Source organism: Phoca vitulina, unplaced genomic scaffold, assembly GCF_004348235.1.
Source record: "Phoca vitulina isolate PV1807 unplaced genomic scaffold, GSC_HSeal_1.0 scaffold16, whole genome shotgun sequence".
Lineage (NCBI taxonomy): Eukaryota > Metazoa > Chordata > Mammalia > Carnivora > Phocidae > Phoca > Phoca vitulina.
Window position 1 is genome coordinate 23,701,421 of NW_022589719.1, and position 20,690 is coordinate 23,722,110.

The following is a 20,690-nucleotide window of genomic DNA, read 5'->3' on the forward strand; positions in this document are numbered from 1 at the left end:
ACCCGCACGCTCCCGCTTGTGTGTGGGCCCCGCTAACCGACGGCCCCTCCGTGGGAGGAAGAGCAGTGGATGCGAAGTGCAGAATGGCTTCGGAGTCAGGCAGGCTGGTTTGCGTCTTGGGGCTCGGCCACCTGGCCGCGGTGCCACCTTGGGTTGATCAGGCAACTTAGCGCCTCGTTTTCTTGGCTCTACCATTCCCATTTTGGGGGCTTGTATGTGACGGGTCAGTGAGATACCATGTGTGAAGCCGACACGCAAAGCAGAAACCCGCTTAGATGAAGGCCAGCATCGTCATCAGCTGCTTGTGCAGCATCGCCACCCCCCCGCCCCCCGACTCGGCCTGGAGGCAGGAGCCTTTGGCTCGAGGGAGAAACAGCTGCCAGGCCTCTGCCACGCTTCCAGCAGGAGCGAGGAAAGGGGGCCTCCCTCGGCTGCTGGTATCTGTTTGCTAATCTAGGGGGAGGCGATGTGGCTGAGCAAACCAGAGGGGAAGGGGCTGAGTGAGGTATCAGGAAGTCAAGGGCCCATCGAGTGCGTTTAGCTGCCCCATCTGCCAGACAGCTTGAGCCGGGCGCCGGGGTGCTCCCTGAGGAGTCACGATGACGAGCAGAAGAGCCCGCGGGGATTATACCTGCCTGGCCCCCCCGGGGGCTTCTGTGGCAGGCCTGTCAGCCCTGGTAAAGCTAGCTTCTGCCTCCTAACTTGTGCCTAACTGGGCCGTGGGAGTGGGAGGCGGGGCCGGTGTCCCAGAGGCAGAGATGGTTCTAGAGGCAAGGGACTAACTGCCTGACCGACGGGGGCAACTGTAGTGTGGGTTGCCTCCCTGCCCCCACTTCAGGCTGAAGCCAGGGCAGAAAACGGTGAGAAAGTTCTAAATTCAGCCCAAAGCTAGGGCTGAAAAGGAGGCTGCTCACTGCTGCTGTGGGCCCTGGGAGCCCTAGCTTGTTGGTTAACTGCACCTGACATTGGCCGTGATAACTGACCATGCAGCCAGCTGGGACAGTCACCCAGCCCTGAGTCAGAAGTGGTGAAGAGACTGTCCCTTGTGTCTCCACCTTCAGTTGGGATCCCCCCTCAAAACAGTGTTCACTTGCCCCGTGTCTCATGATGGTGTCCTGCCCCTTTAAAGCGTCTCCCGACACTTGGCCCCCCGAGACCTGCTGTTGCCAAGGCAGGGGTAAACTGGCTTTTGAGTCACTCCGCAGAGGTCCTGCCAGGAGTCCAACCCGAGTAAACAGCTCTCCTGGTCTGCTCCCCTCTCAGAGTTGCCCTGGGATACCGCTCCTCTGTTGTAAGCAGTCACCCAGTTTAGAGCAGAGCCGGTGAGAGGCTGCCGGGGCCTGCTGCCGGGGCCAGCGGGGTGAGGGCTGGCTCCCTGCAGCTCAGGGCCTGTGTGTCACCACCAGCTTCACACCGCTGCTCGATCCTGCAGCTCTGGCCCCGCTCCGCCGGCCGGAGCAAGCAAGGAGGGGAAAGAGAACCGGCCACCATCACCTGCCTCATCAACAGGCAGGCCGCAGACAGGTGCAACTTGACGTTGACCGCTGTGCCAAGAGATTCTGGCCTGCCCTCCCAGTGACAAACCATTATCTTTAAATTGTGGTAAAATACACATAACTTAAATTTTGCCATCTTAATCTTTAAAGCGCAGCAAAACCTAGTCAAGAGACGAAAACTGGCTCTCTCCTAGCCTCGGTGGGACCGGGTGGCAGGTGGAAATGGCCAAGGCGCTCAGGCTGAGGGGAGGGTGGGGAGAAAGAAGCTAACAGTCACACGAGGCTTCCAATCGTAGGTGCTACATGAGGTTGGGACCATCTCCTCATTCCTCTGCAACAGTGGTCATTCTGGTCACCACTGGGCACTTGCACTGTTACGTCCTGTGTGTGTCACTTCAGAGCCTCAGAAATGAAGAGACCGTCCCAGGTGGGCTGATGATACGGCTGTTATCAAGCGGAGCTGGTGGAGGGTGATGGCACCAGGACTCAAGCCCATGTTGCTCTCGCCACAGTCCCTTCTGTTCAGGGCCAGAAGAGGCTGTGGTCATGGGGGTACCGCCCTTGGCGGCCCATTGGGATGCTGCACACGTACAACATGGGGTCCCTGTTCACACGTCCAAGCCTGGAGGACGTCAGAAAGCCGGCTTCACACCCACTCCCAAGGGAACGAGACAAGGAAGGACGAGGTCAGATGGACTGGGGAGGGGGACTTCCTGAGGCCCCACCTGCTCATCTTCCACAACCACACACTTCCCAGCCTATTCTGAGCCTCCAGGTGTGCTTCCTGACACCCAGCGGGGGGGGGGGGGGGGGGGGCAGTTTTCCATCTCCTTTTTTATTGAAATACAAAAAGTGCAAAGGTGAAATACATGATTGGTGCCCAGGAAGTCATTAAGTGTGAATGTGAACACTTGATTCACAGTACTCTCCCTCTCCCCCCGGGGACAGACCAGTGGGACAGGGGACAGGAGAAAGACCTAAGAGATCTATGAGGCTCCCCGGTAAATGGGGCTGTGCGTAACACCTGATACACAAAGGAGGGCAGAAAGCAGAAGCCCGGCTCGGGCCAGAGACGCAGGGACTGACAAGGAACCAGCAGCCACTCCAGGCCCCCCGGGAGTCCTGACATGCTAGCACCCTCGGGAGAGAGCCCAGTGAGGTCAGGACCCAGGCCACACCCACCGCGCAGATGGGGCTGGGCTGGTCAATGAGGGCCCCCACAGTACAGGCTCTGGCCAAGGCTAGGGGGGCAGGGCCACTGTGCAGGTACTTCCCTCTGCTGCCAGGGGACGACTGCAGGAAGTGGGGTCCCCGGGGTTCACCAAGAAGGCGTATAATTCTAAGGAACACAGTTGGAATGAGAAGTACCAATGATCGGGGTCCAGGGTTTCTTAAAGATGACAGGGCCCTGGGGGACGTTGCTAGAACTCCCCCGGCAGGGGTTGACTTAATTAGCAAGGTTCCGCTCAGCCCCTCCAGGAGTCACTAGCTGGAGGAAGAAGCCACAGATCCTGAGGCACTGAGTCGCTTCTGGCCGGAGCAGGGACCCATGTGACCTCACCACAGACCCGCCCACAAGAGCTTAGGCTGAGGATCTGCGGGAGTGGGAAGGGAGGGGAGGCAAGGCATGGGGGGCTGAGACTGCTTGTCACTGGCCCGACCAGACACAGGGGGCTTCTGGGTAGGAATGGGGTGTCTGTTTCAGATGGATGCTGGGACTCAGCCCTATCATCCAAGCTGCCAGTCCTGGCAGAACCAGGGGGCAGGAACATCCTGGGGGCAGTATCACTTGAGAAGGGCTGACCCAGGATGTGTGCAAGAGAAGGAGGCAGAAGTAGGAAGCAGCCTCTGGCCTTGCCCGTCCTTAGCTGTGTCAACACCCAAGGCTGAACCTTCAGAGGGGAGGACAGGAGCAGATGCTTTGCGCACAGGCCTTCACCGAGGCAGGGAGCTGCGTTGGTAGGGTGGGCCCAAGCCAGCCCAGCTCAGCTGCTTACTCCCCAGCAGCCAGCAAGGGGACCAGCCCCAGCTACCAGCCCAGCTGGCATGACAGAGGCATCTGCAGTTGCCAGGAAAAGAGAGGCAGGAGAAAGTGGGGAAGCAGCTGCTGGGGCCAGTCTTTTTCCCCGCTGGAAGAGCCAAGGCCAGCTCTGCAGAGCCTGGCAAGGAGCCAGGGATCCAAGGAGGCAGTGAGAAGTATAAGGCGAAGAAAAACGTCTCGTGGTTACAGCGAGGCCTCCAGGGCTGGCGAGGCGGGCTGGACAGAAGGGGAGCAAGAGCTGCCCGGCTGGCTGGCCCCAGCTTCCAGCCCACATGGCCTCATGGCCCCTTGCTGGGCAGGAGCCCCAAGCTCCGATAAGGCTGAAGCCGGGAGGAAGAGTCCCAGTTGGGGCTCTCCGAGAAGGGGCAGCAGGGCAGGGCTCAGAGCCCCCTGGAGTCAGGGCTGGGGAACAACTCCCCTTGGTGATCCAGAAGGAACTTGGTGAACGTGTTGATGGGATTAATGGCCTTGAGAGTGATGGCAGCATCCTTGGCCCACAGAAGGTTAGGGCCGAAGACAACAGCCAGGTTAGTGTTGGTCATCTTGTTCTGGTCACTGTGGGCAGAAATCTGTGGAGGGAATCAGGGGGCTACAGCAGGAAGCCACAGACCCTGCTTCCCATACCCGGGAGCGGCAGGGTGGCGGCCCCTCCCCCCGCCCTCCTCCAGGTGACCAGCAGAGGCTGAGGCCCCGGGCTCACCTGCACCAGGAAGGCAATGAGGAAACGAAGCACCTGGTAGCTCTCCTCGGGCAGTGTCCGGAGCACCTGCAGCGTCGCTTCCACTCTCTGGCTCTCGTCAATGTCTGCAAGGAACCAGGGCCCAGGTCACAGCGGCCCGGCGCTGGGCCGACACGAGGCCAGAGGGGAGACCCCACCCAGACTGTCCTTGGAGGACAGGCCAAACCTGCCTGCTCTGAGTCCAGCCCTGGCTCCAACCCAGCAGAAAAAAAACACAGAGCCGGGGAGGGAAGACAGGGGCACTCACTGAGGAAGCCCACAACGTGGGGGTAGAGGTCAAAGGTGAGCAGGGGCTCAGGAAGCTCCCGGAGGAAGGTCTTGAGGATGACAGCCGGCAGGTGCAAATCATTGTACTGGTCGAAGTCCACCGGCAGCCCTGGGGGAGGGGGTGGAGAGGAGCTGGGCCTAGCCTGGAGGCCGGCAGCCCACCTAGAGGCCTGGAGGCCAAGCAGACCCCACTGCCCGCAGCCACTGCACCAGCCCCGTCCTCCCGTGGAGCTTCCTCTTGCACAGGCCTTCCCCTCTTGCTCTGTGACGAGGGGACCGGGTAGGATGGGGCCTCCCAGCACATACTACGGTGATTCCCCGTCTCTGAATGAACCTGAAACCCGGGACCCGGAAGCCTGAGCGCTGAGGCAGCAGGCCTGGGACAGCCAGGCAGGAGCAGGACCCATGCAATCAGCCCAGATGCCACAGAACCTGACAGGAACGGAACGTGGGGCCCTTGTTTACGGGGGAGCAGATGGCAAAGCAGCCCCCTCACAGTCACACTGCTGCCCCATCCTTCCCCCACCCCTCCACAGGATCTGTACTGGCCCTGCGGGCCTGGGCACACCCCCAGACCACTCACCCATGTTGTACTTCTGCTGTACTTCCCGGACGACTTGGGTGTTGGCTGACCTTCGGAAAATCCCCTCAGTGGTGAGAGCTGGGAAACAGCGGGGCCGGTGAGTCTCGGCTCTGGGGCAGGGTGTGGACGCCTGGACCCGCTGTCTCAGGGCTCCAGGCAGGGTCGGTGCGGGCGCTGGTGCATGTGGGGCCTCTCAGCCCTGCCTGGCAGCTTCCCGAGGGGAGCTGGGAGACGAGGCTGAGGAGGGGCCTGGGGTCGGGGCTGAAGGGGAAGGGGCAGGTCCTGGAGGCCCTGTGGCCAGTGAGCGGCCTTGGCACTCACCATGGGCCTGCAGGTAGGCAACAGTCTCCCGGAGCACAAGCGGAATGGGCTCCTGCTCTGGGTTCTTCTCCTGGAGGCTGTTGGGAACAGGGGCAGTGAGCAGGGTCTGAGCGGGGTCTGCCACTCTCTGCGGCCCCCACGTGCCAGACCTGCCCACCTCTCCCATACTCACTGCTGCAGCGAGACCCCGAACTGCTGGTTGGGCAGAGGGGGCCGTGGTGGCATGGGCTTGGGGGCCGTGGCAGGGCTCTTCTGTGTGGATTTGAGGAAGTCGTCATACCTTGGGGAGGCAGATGGGAGGGTCAGGCTGCCGACCTGACTTTGTGGTCACCTTGTTTGTCAGGCCCTCACTGTGCTCCTGCACAGAGTCACTTCGTTCGGCCCTCCTAGCAACCCTGCTCTGCCCATGACCAAGTCAGGGCTGAGGAGCCCTTTAAGCGACAGAAGCAGGATCCGAACCCACGCTCTCCGACCCCGTGCGCAGGCTCTTCATCACTACCTTCACTTCCTCTGCTCACCCAGGGCTTCTCGAGGCTCCGTCTCCCCTTGGCTGGCATGTTCTCCCCCCACCCCCCCGCAAGCATGACACACACGTACACCTAGCCCGGCGGGCACACACAGCCCCTGCCCCCGCCTCACTTGAGCACTTGGCGAGGGATCCCCAGTTGCTCCAGCTTCACGTGCTCACTCAGCTCGCTCAGGTAGTTCACATAGAAGATCTTCTGCCCAAATTTGAAGCTGCCAGCAGAATAAAGGGCACGGGTAGGCATATTTCGGCAGGCCTCCACCATCCCCTCAGCAGCCCCCCAAGATCAGACAATGGCTGAGCCCCACAATGGCCTGTCTCCAGGGTGCTTGGCCTCCTCAAGTATCTGGTTCAGAGTTCAACAGGAAGCATGGGGAAGCCACTGTCCTCCCCCATCAGCCCCGCTCACCTAATGATGGGCTTAAAGAGGATGAGCAGGGTCTTGATGAACATGGTGGGGTGCACGATGTACAGGGCCTTAATATTCTTCTTGTACCTGCAGAGAGACGACAGGAACTCAGCAGCGGGTGTGCTGGGAGAGGCACAGAACTAGGTTCTCCGGGTACATTTTCTGATTTGTGTCCTCAGGGAAAGCCTGAGAGGTAAGTGCCGTGGTGGTCCCATTTTACAGATCAGGAAACAGACTCAGAGAGGTTAAGTACCATGAAAGGTCACAGAGCGAGGAAGTACGAGACTGGGATTTAAGCCCAGGGTGTTCCAACTTCAGGATCTTTGCTTTCACCCAGGCGGGGGCGCCTGCCTCCCCCCGGCACAGAGTAAGCCCCTGAGCAAGCAGAGGGCAGCCTGGAAGCTAGCAGAGCTGCTGGCTCCGCAGCCCCCTGCCCCCGGGCCCCAACCCACTTGCGGTCAAACTCGCGGTAGGCATCCCGGAGCCAGCTGAGGGAGGGCTTGTTGTCGCTGGTCAGGCCGTGGTGCAGGTAGAGCAGCGTGTAGTCGCTCTCCACGTACTGGTCCAGCGTGTGCTTCAGGTACCTACAAGAGCAAAGCCCCACTCCGTTCAGGAGGGGCCCCCCGAGACACGACCCGGCGCCCCAGGGGTCCCCTGCTTCTATCCTCCGCCTCCGTGTACTGCCCGATCTGGCTGCACAATCACCCGCTGCACGGTGTGGAGGAGGTTCAGGGTCGCGGCTGGGCTGGGCGGAGGAAGAAGAAGGAGAACAGCAGTCCTGGCCAGAACCCAGGAGACCAGGACTGGAACTGGGGCCCTCTGGCATACCTGCAGGAAAAATGGGAGTAACACTCCCCGCAGGACTGCCCAGAGTCGATCATGATGATGACAGTCACCATTCAACAATATTTAGCTTTTAGTGTCTGCCAAGCACTCTGCGTACATCATCTCATGCCTTCCTCGTAGCAGTTGGGGCTGAGATTATCTTCTCCTTACACGGGAGGGCAATGAGGCTCGGAGAGGTTAAGTGCTTATCCAGAGTCACACAGCTTGTGCTGGAGCCTGGAGATGAACTAACTCCCAAGTTCACTCTGCTGACCACACAGGCAGGCATGTGAAGTGTCAAATGCTGGATTATTACTGTGATTCCAGCCCTTACTGCTATACGGTAATTTAGCCCTTGTACACTTCACAGCTTGCAAAGAGCTGTCACTTGAAAAGATGCATTTTGCAACTATAAAATAGCAAAAGTTGTAGTGATAATACACCTCCCCCTCTGCTGGATGTTATGGCGTTTTGGAGGGCCATAAAGTGATGTTTATCAGAAGCTAAAAAATGTTCATACTCTTTGACCCTGTAAAAACATATCCAGGAAGTTATCCTAAAGAAACAATCAGAAATGAACAGAAGCATTTTTGTCGAAGGTTGTTCAATGCAGCCTGTTTTACAATGGAAAAAAATTTTTTTGAGCAGCAAGCTAACTGTCCAAAAACAGGGAACTGGTTAAATAAATTACAGGCCATCTATAAATAGAATACCTCACAGGATGTTTCTGCAGACAGAAGCAATCTGTGAAGTTAGGTGTCAGGAGAGTGGTTACCCTTTGGGGAAGCAGCTAGAAGAACAAAGGGAGGCCTGTGGGTGTGGATGGGTGTATTCAGTTTCTGAAAATTCATCAAGTAGTATGACAATTTACTTTTCCGTACACATGTATGCCAATAACATGTTTTTAAAAGATGTCTTTGAAGCATGTTTAGTGTTCAGAAGATAACGTTATGTAAAATACAAAAGTGACTACACAAAGATCTGTATGAGTTATAGAAAAAGGTGAATACACGAAAATATTAACAGCAGTTTTTTTCTCTGGGTGGTAGGTTCATGGGAGATTTTGTTAATCATTGCCTATATTTTTTCTTTATAGTTACATTTTTCTAAAACCTTGAAATCTGTAATACTTTACAAATGTATATGAGGGCATTTCATGTATATTATCTTACCTAATGCCCATGACAACCCCGTGAGGTGGGCACAATTCTTATTTTTATAGGGTTCAGAAGAGACCTGCCCCCAACCACACAGCTAGTAAGAGGCACAGTGAAGTTGAACTGGTCTTCTGAATCCAAGCTTCAGGCACGTTCTCTTTCAACCCCCTAGATGTGGCTGGACAGCGGGAAAGGCCAAGGCTGCGACAATGGGACTGATCTGAGTGGAAAGCGCTGCCCCACAGGCTGCGTGGGGGCAGGGAGACCCCTCCAGGAAGGGATGGAGGACGGACAGGATGGATGTCGGGGGGCTTCCAGAAGTCAGAGGAAGCCCCCCGAGTGGTGCGGACTCACTCAGCAAGCTCTCTCCTGAAAACTGGGTGCTTTCCCAGCTTCTTCCTCTGACTTCCTCCCACTCAGACTATTCTCTGGCCAGGAGTCTGTCACCTGCCAACTCAGTTGCTGGTGAAACCAAAGGGTAGGGTGTGTGACTCAGCTACCCTCAGGCTGAGCTCCCTGGCCTGTTCCTGGCTGGGCCATGGGATGGGCCTCAACAAGGCTCTGTCTGCCCGTCTGAGGGGTGACAGGAGCAGGGCTCCGAAAGCCTGCGAGAAAACTCCCACAGGGCTGGACTCCCACCAGGACTGCGGACTCTGCACTCAGGCCCTTTCCCTTCTGCAGCCGCACCACGGGCTTATCCCTGACCCCTCCCCTCCCCTCCCCTCCCCCTAACACACACACACACACACACACACAACCATTCAGGATCCCAAAGAGCTGGTATGAGCAGTGCAGATGCTTTCAGTTTCAGGGAGTGCTTTAAAGAGATCAGGAAAGAAGTGCAAGGGGCTAACTGGACACGCACTAAGGTGCCTCAGGATAAGTCCGTTAGGGCTCTCTACCTTCACGGAGGTCCAGCGCATGCCGGGGGCCCGCTGGTGGCTCAATAACAACTGCTTATCAGAACAGGGTCTGTCAGGGGCGCCTGGGTGGTGTAGTCGGTTAAGCGTCCGACTCTTGGTTTCAGTTCAGGTCATGATCTCAGGGTTGTGAGATCGAGCCCCATGCTGGGCTCTGCGCTTAGCACAGAGTGTGCTTATCCCTCTCCTTCTGCTCCTCCCCCTGCCCTTTCTCTGTCTCTCTGAAATAGATAAATAAATAAAATCTTTATTTTTTTTTAAGATTTTATTTATTTATTTGACAGAAAGAGAGCACAAGCAGGGGGAGCAGCAGAGGGAGAGGGAGAAGCAGGCTCCCCGCTGAGCAGGGAGCCCAACTTGGGGCTTGATCCCAGGACCTTGGGATCATGAGCTGAGCTGAAGGCAGACGCTTAACCGACTGAGCCACCCAGGCGCCCCCAAAGGCAGACACTTAACAGACTGAACCACCCAGGTGCCCCATAAATAAAATCTTAAAAAAAAAAAAGAACAGGTCTGTCAAACTCCTGCTTGCAATCAGCTTTCCAACTGGCATCAGACTTCCAGACCAACCAGAGCTATTCCGTGTATTTGCTAACAGAACCCAGACAGGTACAGAGGCCACTGGCACCAAATAACACTAATCATTCATGTAAATGATGAACTGCAAGCACAGCAGAAGTGCTGCTCATAACCATCAGTCCGCACCGGGGGACGGTATTTTACTTTTCCAAGCGTGTTCGCGTGCAGTATCTCCACTCTACGAGGAAGGAGGGCTGCATTTTGATGCCCTCGGTGAAGGAAAACTGGCTTAAAGAGATGAAGACACCTGCCAAGGTTGCAGTTTCCTGGACTAGAAACCAGGTCCAACTCTTAGCCTGGTGCTATCCCCCAAATGTAAAGAATAGCTCCCTCTGGAGTAGAGGGGAGGCTTGGAGGGGGGCGGCTTGATACCTCTGGACTGGAAGTGACAGGAAGGAGAATGCATCAGGCGAAGGGGGGTTTGGGGGGTCTGGGCACCGGTCCCACCACCTTCCCCATGGATACTCACCCCAGGAGTTTGCTGTGGTCCAGCTGGTGGCTCGGGGGCATTCGGCAGGCACTAAACACAATGATCTTCCGCCCATACTTGTCATCTCCTAGGTGTGGAGAAAGATGGAGCGGTGAGTGGAAGATCAACGGAGAGAAGCGGGGCGAGGAACTGAAGGGTGCCAGGCCTGGAGACCCGTGCCACGTAGAACAGGGGCCAGAGTGGCCGAAGTGGAGCCACCTCTGGGCAGCTGTCTGCACTCAAGCATATGTGGCTGAAGAAAGAGGGACAGGTTGCTCTCGGGGCTACTGAGCTGGGGTCTAAACAATAAGGTGACTTTGTAAAAAGTCACACCTGGCAGAAACACCCACATGCCCATCAATGCATGAATGGATAAAGAAAATGTGGTATATCCATGCAGTGGGATACAGGTTGGCCATAAAAAGGAATGAAGTACTGGTCCATGCTACATTGTGAATGGACCTTGAGAACATGGTGCTAAGTGAAAGGAGCCAGACCCCAAAGGTTACCTATTGTATGACTCCGTTTATAGGAGTTATCTAGAATAGGTAAATCCACAGAGACAGCACATTAGTGGTTGTCAGTTGCTGGAAGAGGGGAGATTACGGATTGGCTATTTATGGGATCTGGCGTGGGTATGGATGAAATGGTGCGACTAAACAGAGACGGCTGCACCCCACTGTGAATGTCTGAAATAGCACCGATTGCACATTTTTAAATGGCTAACTAAAAAAACTGGAAGTCACATCCACCAAAGCAATTGTTACCTTGTCGAACAGTCATCTTAAAAGCCCAGGCTTATTCCAGAAGCACCCCCTCTGAGCAGCGTGTATTTGGAAAACGTCCTGATGCGGCCTTCTGGGCAAGTCCAAGGCCAAAGAGAACACGGGAGCGATTACTTAATGGTCAGCTCTCTTTTTTGACCACTAGCAGCACTTTCTGATTGTATTAGTAGGATTATTAACCACACTTGGCTCTGATTGACTTCTGGACATTTCTAAAAATCATATCCTTTCTCATGAAGGATATTCTAAAGAACATGGGAGTTCAGAGGAGTTTGTAATGCTTTGGGAAAAATGCTCATTTGGCTGTAACCGCTCAGGGGTGTTCGTCCAAAACTGGTCACTATTTGATGGTCTGATCATCTGGCTTTGTCAAGAAGCCGGGGAGCTCCTGCCCTCCAAGGTGAGATGTTCTTCCAGGGTCAGGACAGATCAGGGACATCAAACAAAGCTCGATGAGGACAAGGCCTGGTCCCCACTCCCCCATGTCCCAGGAACCCTCCCTACATCTTTACCTTCACACCTCTCCAGAGACACCAAACCACACTTGCCTAATTCCCATTGCTTCAGAGGCAAATGAAAATACCAGTACAACCCATGAAATGCATGGAGTCTGTCCACCACCTACCTCTAGGATTAAGGCCCCCCCCGCCCCCCCCCCATGCCTTGCTGAGTGTCCTTCTCCATATTTAGTAAACATGATCTTGATGCTTCTTCTTGGTCAGAGACCTAACCCAGGAGTCAGTACTTTTCCAAAGTGGTTGCCAAGGCTCTGACCCTTTTCTGCAGGGCTGAGGCAAGACTCATCAGAGGGGCTGAAGGAGGCTTCTGGAATGTGGGCAGCATGGCTCCAGGCACTGCTGCCTGCATGACTCGGTGCTTTGGCCTGATTCAGCACCTCATTGCCAGCAGTCTATCATGTCCAACCTCTAGATCAGCCCCTCCAACCATCCCATTTCCACCCAAAACACCCCCTGAGCCTAGTTCCATCCTAAACTGCCCCAACTTCTAGCCTTGGAGAATTATGAACACCTACATGCCCCCAACTCTCCTGCCTTGAATCCTCCTTTCCTCCCAAACTCCAGCCCAGATAAACGATCTGGGCCCCCCAACCTGTAGATGTTCTTTGGACTGACTCACAGGACTCTCCAGTCTCACACCATGCACACTTGCAACACAGATGTGCTTGCAACCTAGTCCATACCAGGCAGCTTTGGGCCTCTGCTGTTTCTCTTGCAAGACAGAACTTCTCAAGACAATTCCACAACCCTCCTCCAGGCTAACTCCTTGGAATCCTTAAGACTCGTTCCAGGCATGATCTCCTCCCAGAAGCCTGTGTCCTCCCCCCCTTCCCCCAGATAGGTTGGCTGTCCCTTTTCAGGGCTCCCAGTTTGAACCATCACCCATCTCTGCCATGACACTTTGATTCTTCTGTAGAATTGTTTATGTGCCTGTCCCCTCTACTGGTTTATGAGCAGGAATTGTGTCTCATCCATCTTTGAAACTCTAGTGCTGGTCCAGAACCCAGCATGTGGCAGGTATTCAAGAAACGTTGGAAGCCTGCACGAAGTCATCGTCGGCATTATATGGTATGCCTGGTTCTATTTTGGAGTTTGCTCACAATGATATCTAGGTTACGAGACTGCTTTAGACAGTTTCCCAAAGCCTGGGACAGAGGCTCTCCAGACTTATGAGCAGAGAACCCTCTGCAAGCTCGCCTGAGAAGGTGCAGTTTCATCCAGCAGCAGGTCTGTTTTGAAGGAGCAGATGCTACCTGCTTTCTGTCACACCCTCACCTAGATCCTGAGGTGCTGGGTTCCCTCCAGCCCAGTGGGGGTGGCTCTCAGGCCTGTTCTGATCTCTTCCCATAGGCTCTGACAGAAGAAGGAGCAGACTGGTAGAGTAGGGACAAAGGGTCAGTCTGGCCAAGCCAGCCTCATGTACAATCTGGAAACCTCTGGGCCTTCTGCCATGAGCCTGTGAGGAGAGGGACATCTGCCTACTCCCCTCTAAGCAGAGGAAAGACCCGGAATGTAGGGGAAAATGCAGGGAGGAGCATGGGGCATTCCAAAAGATCCTTTTCATCCTCCCCCCAACATGGAGGCAGCCCTCATTGGCTGACAGGTTTGAGGGCTTAGGCAGGACGGAAGTCTGAGCTCACAGGGCTCTGGAATTTAAAAAGCTAGTAACTGGTTAAGCAAGCAATTGAGGTGAGGGGCCCGTGGCTCCATCTCTCAGCTGGCCTCAACACCTCGTAAATGGGAAATTGCGTTCTCAACCAGGGCTCCACCAAGGCCATGATGATAAATGAAAAATACTACAAACACATGCACATATACCCTAGAAGAGGTCCACATCGCTCATATTCTCAAAAAGGACTCGGACCAGTTCTAAGAACCCCTTCACTGGACTGTCTGCTCCCTGATGGAAGTAATGCGTGTTTTTCCTCACTGAATCCTCCATGCTGACTACGGGGCTTAAAAATACCTGTTGGATTACGTCGAACAGGGATGGGGGCAAAAGGCAGATCGGTGAGGGGCTGGATGGCAAGACTCTCAGACAAGCAAGGAACGAGATGCGGGTGACCCCAGGGCCTAGCCCCTGTCCTCCCCTCCTTGGAGTGGAGTCCCGTTGCTCAAATTCTTGGGTGGCTTGGCATCTGCCAGCAGACAAAGTAACTGCCGCTACAAGAAGCAAGTGTGAAAAGGCTGGGAACTTCCCTCCTGACCTCAGAAGAGAACAGACTTCTGCCCTGGAGACTAAAGGGAGAGGAGCTGGGTGCACTGGTGTCTCCAGGGCACTGGGGGCAAGGGCTCAATGAGAAGACACAGCATTTGTGGAAAGCACCAGGAAAAGAGCAAGCTGCCTGGGAAGGGAGCCTCTGCATTCCCCGGATACCAATCAGGAACGCTCCCAGGGTGGCCTGGGTGTTAATCAGCAACACTGCAGTCCTCCAGCAGGCATTCTGGGAACCACCAGACCAGCCACCACCCACCCACAACCTGCAGAGCAGGCCCAGGGGATGGGAGGTGGGGGCTGGGGCACTGGGCTGGGGCCGGCTCACACATTTGTTAAATTGTTAAGTGGTCAGGAATACTGCAGCCAGTTGACATCATGTTGGTGCTTGAAATCTGCTGTGGTAGAAATTACAAATGCTACAAATAAATAACAGCCTTTTTTTCCGCTCCCTTTCCAGAGAGCGAACTGTTAAATGTTTGCCAGCGTGCCACTGGAAAGAACCCACTCGGACTGAGTCAAGTTTGAATGTGGAGCATGACAGCTACCACCAGCACGGAGAACAGAGGCTGCAGAGGAGTTGGGGACACCCCCCCCCCCCATCCTCCATTCCAACATGGGCTCTTTCTCCAGTTTCTAATTGCCAGGAAACCGGCCTCCCAGGAAGGACGTCACCATGGTCTCGTCAAACAACTCCGGCTCTGGTGGTGCCAATCCACGCTCTTCGGAGCAGCCAGAGAGGCACAGCCATGGGGACACCCCCACCAGCGAGGCCCTGAGCCAGCACTAAGGCCAGCCCCCCTGCACCCCCCGCCATGGGCCCTCCGTCCCCAGGAGCCCCTTTCCCTTTGGGCTCTGGATGTGTCCCCACATGGCACCACCCTGTCAAACCTCCTGTAAACCCTTTGCTAGTTCCGCCTCCCAGGTACCACCAGCTCCCAGCTCCCTGGAGTGGGGCTGCAATTAAGCTGGCCCCACCTGGCCTCCACCAAGAGCCCCTCTTGATCCACAGCCCAGAGGCCAAGCACAGAGAGCCAGGAACACACCTACCTGGCTGGGCCCCCTCAGGCTCATCACACCCTGGGGAAACAGAAACATGTTGCAGCTCTGCTTGCAGTGGGGAAAGGGGTCACCCAGTGCCGGGGTGGGGGTGGGGGTGGGCCCCCCCTGCTCTGCCTTGTGTCTTGGCCACACCGGCCAGGAGGATAGAGACTATGTTACATCACATCAGATACCCACCCCCATGCCCCAATCAGGTCCATTTCTGGAAGTGAGGAAAGAAAGTTCGGAACCTTTGGTGACTCTCCTGTGCCCAGGTGAGGACCGGGCCAGGAAAGAACTCTCAACCTTGCTTCTGTAGGGGTGAAAGAAGCCACAGCCAAGGCCTCCGACTCAGACCAGGAGAGGCACCAGGAAGACAAATGCCCTGGAAACGCCTCTGACATTAGGGGCAAATCTTTCAACTGCCCCCTCCCTCTCTGAGCCCAGCATTCAGAAGAGATAGAGCTCCCTGTGGCTTCCCTATAGCCAGATGCCTGCAGAGTCCCCTTAGCCAGCACGCTGCGCTCCAGGGCCATGCGCTGCCCGGCCTCCTTCGCTCACCCCAATGCCTCAGAGCAGGGCCTTGCTGTCATCCTGGCTTACAGTTACCTGTCCTCCACCAGTGAGGACAGACAACCATCAGGGAAAAGACAATCCTACCACTCTGATTTCCTCTTCTGGTAGTAGTAGGACCCTAAGGGCAGAAATCGGTCACCAACATCCTTGCTACCTCCCCTGCTCCGGGTCCTGTGTTATGAACAAGAAAGTGGGAGCTTACTGAGGCCAAGACCCAAGGGGGGGCTCCATACCCACACTCAGCACGGTAGCACATCTGCCAGAAACCTGATGCTCCAGGGGGTCATGGGGCCCCTAACTTCTGGAAGGAGGCTCTGCCATTCCAGATTTCCCTGGAGGTAGGGTTCCCCCAAAAGGAACGGGCACCTCCCTGGTCCCCAGTAACTGATGGGGTGGAAAAGCTGACATCAGGGCAAAGGGAAGGGAGGTTAGTGGCCACTTACTTGGGGCCAACTATGTCCTGGCTCCCGGCTAGGCCCTGACAGACACTCGCTACTCTAATCCTCTCAGCGACCCTGTGAGGAAGAAAGGAGTTCAGAGAGCAGAGCTGGAAATCAAACCGCTCTCTGACTTCAAAGGCACTAAGCCACACTGCCTCCCACCCACCATCAGCCAACAGAGACAATGGGGTCAGAGGTCAGGATGTGGTTGCCGGTGGAGAGACCAGGTGGCCATCACAATCAAGTCTGTGATTTTAAAAAACGGTACGTGTGGCTCAGGAGCCCCAGGGTCAGGGGTGAGACCACGGGGCAGGTCCCCGCCCCTCCCCCAGTCCCTTCCCCTGTGGCCCGAGGGGCGGGCTTCCTCAAGCCAGGAGGGCAGACCAGGAGGCAAAAGGTGCAATGCTCACCTGCCACCTCCACAATCTGGTGCCGGGCAATGTCGTAGTAAGGGTCATCCCACTTCAGGTGAGTAACAGGTTCCGGGGAGCTGCTTTTGGAGTCATCTGAGGAACACCGCAAAGTCAGGGGATAACCTGGGGGGCTGGCAGTGTTCTCCCTGAGACTCGTGTTCTTTGATCCTCCCCCCCTCCGTAGGACGTGTGCCCCCAGCCCCACCCTGGGGCTGGTCTGCTTGCCCCCCTTCAACAGGAAGGGAGACTCCCCTTCTAAGGCACCGTAGGGCCGCCTGAGATCCGGAAGCACCCACCTGACTTGGGAAAGTCAGGCATTTCGTCCGACGGCCAGTTCTTCTCATCAATGGAGGCTAGCTTCAGCTGGTTCAGGGCCTGGCTGGTGTCATCCAAGGTCAGGTCATCCTGCAACTCTGAAAGCGGGTCCATGACCAGGCCTGTCCCCCACAGCTTCACTCCACAGAACCTGAAGAGAAACCTGGGGTGGGGGTGGCAAGTCAGGGACACCCTCGTTTCCCTTGTAACTGATACAGCAAACCCTCCTGCTCTCACTCGTTCCTCCCCCAACCTCTCCTGTTCCTGTTCCTCAACACTTCGCATCCTTGCCAAGAGTTCCATGTCGCCCTGGGTTCTCCACAGTTTAGGCGTGTTGCCAGAAAAGGCAGCTGGGGCAGAGGATGGCGCAGCTCGGTGCCTGCCCTCAGGTCCTCCAGCTGGCTAGGGACGAGCCGTGCCGGGCCCTGTGCTACCCATCGCCCATCTGGTACAGTCATGCAGTCCCAGCTGCAGAGGGGAGAAAAGTCCACGTACCTCTCCTCAGGGGTCATGGAGCAAAGAAGCTTCCCAGTCACCAACAGTTACAGAGGAGGGGTGCTGCAAGCATCTAAGGTGTACAGAGATGTTCCAAACCCCATTCGTGAAAAAGGTTAATTGTGGCCCTGGCTACTCCACCTCTCACTTTTGGCCCGGGGAAGAGGAGGTGGCCAGAGACCCCAGGGTCACAGAAAAAAGGCCACGGTCAAGGTGCCCAGCTGGGTTTGCCCCAGGACAGGAACAGGAAGTAAGGGATGGAATCTGCCTGCCAGTCACAGCAGACAATCTGCAGCTTCCTGGGGGCTCCCAAGCCCACTCTAATCCGCAGAGAGCTCCAGATGTAGTTTCAAGGTGGGAAAGGTCAAGAGACTGCCCCAAGGATTGGAGAGCACAGATGGGAAAGGGGGAAGCCCACGGCATCCAGAGCGCTGAGTGACAGGAGGTGAAAACCAGACCCGCAGCTACAGCAGACGGAGAGGGAGAGGAGTCGACTCGGAAGCTAGGTTTGTCCAGGTCTGGGGCTGGTAAAGGATGTGGCTGCGTGAAGCCTGAGGGCAGCAGCTTCTGCCCTCGGACCTAACTGGGAGCCAATGCCCCTGCCATCCCAGACTCACCATGTGGGTCAGGGAGGGGATTCAATCCACTCAGTCCAGCCCCAGAGAAGAGGCTGCTCTAAGCCACTACATTCCTGGAGCCCAAAAATGACATATATGGTCAGAGAATGGGCAGGACAGATAAAGAGTGCGGACAAGACCAGGCACAGGGTGGGAGAAGCGGGGACAGCTGCCAGCTAGGTTCCAGACGCCGAGCACCTCTGGGCTCAAAGGCAACAGGACAACCTTCAGCACCCATCACCTCACAGCTGAGGACTCTGGATGGTAAGCCGGCCCCCTGTGCCTAGCAACAACCACCCTGTTACCGGAGCAACCATGCTGATTCAGTGGCAAAAGCCATTCCAAGCTCCTGAGCCAAAGCCAAGCAGCCGAAGAGCCAAACGGCCGTAAAACAAAAACCAAAAACCAAAAAACCTTTCTCTTCCTTTCCTCCGGCCTCTTATCTGCTACCCTTATTCACTCCTGCTGGATACTACCAAAATATAAGTCCCTTCCACGAGCACAGAGAAAGATGACCCTCTTTTATTTGGAAACGCACTTCTCCCAGCGAGTGCTGCTGTGTCCCCCGCCCCACCTCACCCATTCCCCTTCAAGCCTCTAATGCAGGCAACCCTAAGTCTTGAGGAATCCACTCTTGCTTTACCCACAGGCTCCTTCCCCCATTCAGCTGCATGGCTGTATTCCCCAAAAGGGGACTCCACTGGGTAACAGACACAGAGTTCAGCTCACAATAACCCCTGTTAGGCCTGAGCCTTCTCTCCATGCCTTCTCTTCTGTCACTGCCCAGGCACTTGGTGCCCGTTAGCCCTGCCCACAGCTATGCCAGAAGTCTTTCTGCAAACAGTGGGTGCCTGACGCAATGAACAAGGCATGGGGTGAGGTATATGGAGAAGTAGATTATAGTCCTGCTTGAGCCAATGAGTTGCAAGGATGCTGGGCAAGTCTTTTCCTTAACTAGACTTAAATTTCCTTATCTACAGAAGCACAGGCTCCTCCCTTACAGAAACATAAGTCTCCAGTATTCTAAAATACTTGCACTAAAGCGAACAACAGGATTAGAAGGGACAGCTGCGAGCTGAAGTATGTGTGAGGGAAGGAGACGGACACTCTCTAAAGGGGAGCTGAACTTGAACTCCACCTCTTTTCCAGTAACTCCTCAATTTTGTCTGTTCTTCCAGAACTGACCCCTCCCCCATTCCATAACCGCCTTTTCCAGCAAAACTAATCACAGTTGTTTCTGCCTCCCAGCCAGACTGGCCTCCAACCCACAGCTGCTTCCCTCTGTGAGCCCTGAAGTTTAGCTCCCGCTCAGTGGGAAGGTGAGGGAAGCCGGCTCAGGGAAATTCTAATATAAAGTGGTGGAAATGAAGTATCCTGGCGGCCCAAGACTCGAGTCACCTACAAGCCCTGTTCCACCCTGTGCAAAATATTCCTTACCCTGAGATTAGTATTTCCCCTCTCCGTAGGTAAAACACCTACTTATACAAAAATCTTTGAGAATCATTTTAGACAGAGGTTTTAACCTCTGGACTTCTCCGAAATTCTGATGAAATCTGTGGTTTTTTTCCCTAAGAAAAATCAGCACATGCATGAAATCTTCTTTGCAATTTTAAGGGGTTCACAGGCCGTCTGAGAATCCATTTAAGAATCCCTGACCTATTCAGCACCTAGATGCTGTCATTTGTTGAATGACTGAATGAATGAGGTCATCTCCTAAATGGAGAAGGCAACCAGTATTTGTTGAGGGCCTATAGAGCACCATAAAGTAGACAAATTACTTTTTAACTTCACAACAGCACCAGTGAGGTTTATACTACTAAGCCCATTTTACTGTTTGAGGAAAGTGAGGACCAGAAAAAATAAGCAAATTGTTTAGGTAGGTCATACAGCAGAGTCAAGATTTTAATCTATGTCTTTATAAGGTGGTCTTCTGATGCAGGTCAATCCCTCAACATTTCTCTAAATGACTGTCATTCATGTGATTCTGAAGGTTCAGAGAGCGTTCATAAAAAGACAAAGTAAAGCCTCTCCCCTAATTTTCACGAAGAGCTGAGATAACAATTTGAAATAGTATTCTCTGGCACTGGGATCACCCTCCTAGTTGGGGCCCCAGCATTGCGAAAATGCAAATCCCACGATACAATAGCAAGGCTTTCAACTACAAGTGCATTTGTCCAGAGCTTCACAGTTTGCAAAACCCGTACCGGGTGTAATTATCCCATTTCAGGGATTAAGAAATAGAGATGAAAGCGTGGCCTAGTTAGTGGCAGGCTGGAATACTTCCCCCAAATTTCTTGTTCTTAGAGCTTCGCCAGATCGGATCAGAGACTTCCCCTTCCCATGGGCTTGCTCGATGACTGCGATCTGACCTGGACTCTTCCCTGGGGAGAGCAGGAGAAAAGCAGCGAAGGAGATGAAGTCTCGTCACTGCAGACCCGGGAGTGGGGCTGAATCCCTGCCGTGGGAAAGTCAGGCTCCTAGGCCCCATCCCACTCCTGCTCCCCCCCTCGGATCCGCTCGGATCATCCCCCTCCGGACCCTGTCCCTTCCGGTGACCTGTCTAGTCCCTTCCTTCCCACCTCCCCACCCCCCACCCAGGAAGACCCCGCGCCCTGCAGCTCACCGTGGTCGGGCACTGCTCCCTCTGCCACGCCTGTCAAAGCTCGGCAAACATCCGGCTCCACGGTAGAACGGGAACCGCCCCCTCCCGCGCTCCTCTCTCCCCAACCACTTCCGCCACACCTCCAACCCACTTCCCGTTCGCTGCCCGGTCCAAATATGGCTTTCCAGGATCCCCGCCCACTTCCTGCACGTGCCGGCGCAAGTGCCGGGGGGGGCGGGGGTGGGAGGACAGCGTAAGTGTCCGACCCGTCCCTCCCAAAAGGAGGTGGTTGGAACAATTAGTTCCGCCTTCTCTGATGCTGGAATCCCTGGTGGTCCTCT

General features: G+C 55.3%; 1 protein-coding gene across 3 annotated transcripts; it reads right to left on the bottom strand.

Annotated features, from left to right (window-relative positions):
* Positions 1–44: 44 nt before the first annotated feature.
* Positions 45–20,492, bottom strand: ARHGAP1 (Rho GTPase activating protein 1). 3 transcript variants are annotated; one of them, XM_032414042.1, is made up of 13 exons: positions 20,371–20,492; positions 16,617–16,798; positions 16,318–16,413; positions 10,333–10,420; positions 6,835–6,966; positions 6,383–6,469; positions 6,087–6,185; positions 5,620–5,727; positions 5,448–5,524; positions 5,127–5,204; positions 4,524–4,652; positions 4,238–4,341; positions 45–4,106 (listed from the first exon to the last, which is right to left on the bottom strand). In XM_032414042.1, the coding sequence occupies exons 2-13, from the start codon at positions 16,747–16,749 to the stop codon at positions 3,918–3,920; spliced, it is 1,320 nt and encodes a 439-aa protein (XP_032269933.1). In that variant the 5' UTR covers positions 16,750–16,798; positions 20,371–20,492; the 3' UTR covers positions 45–3,917. The 3 variants fall into 3 exon arrangements, with proteins under 3 accessions (XP_032269933.1, XP_032269934.1, XP_032269932.1); XM_032414043.1 differs by lacking the exon at positions 20,371–20,492 and adding an exon at positions 19,952–20,038; XM_032414041.1 differs by lacking the exon at positions 20,371–20,492 and adding an exon at positions 17,131–19,924.
* Positions 20,493–20,690: the final 198 nt, after the last annotated feature.

Bases quoted from the DNA above. Each gene is read 5' to 3' on its own strand.
- ARHGAP1 (XM_032414041.1), bottom strand. The intron at 6,967-10,332 runs GTGAGTATCCAT...TTGCTCTTGTAG, and splicing joins GACCACAGCAAACTCCTGGG to GTACCTGAAGCACACGCTGG. The intron at 5,728-6,086 runs GTGAGGCGGGGG...TGCCTCCCCAAG, and splicing joins ATCCCTCGCCAAGTGCTCAA to GTATGACGACTTCCTCAAAT.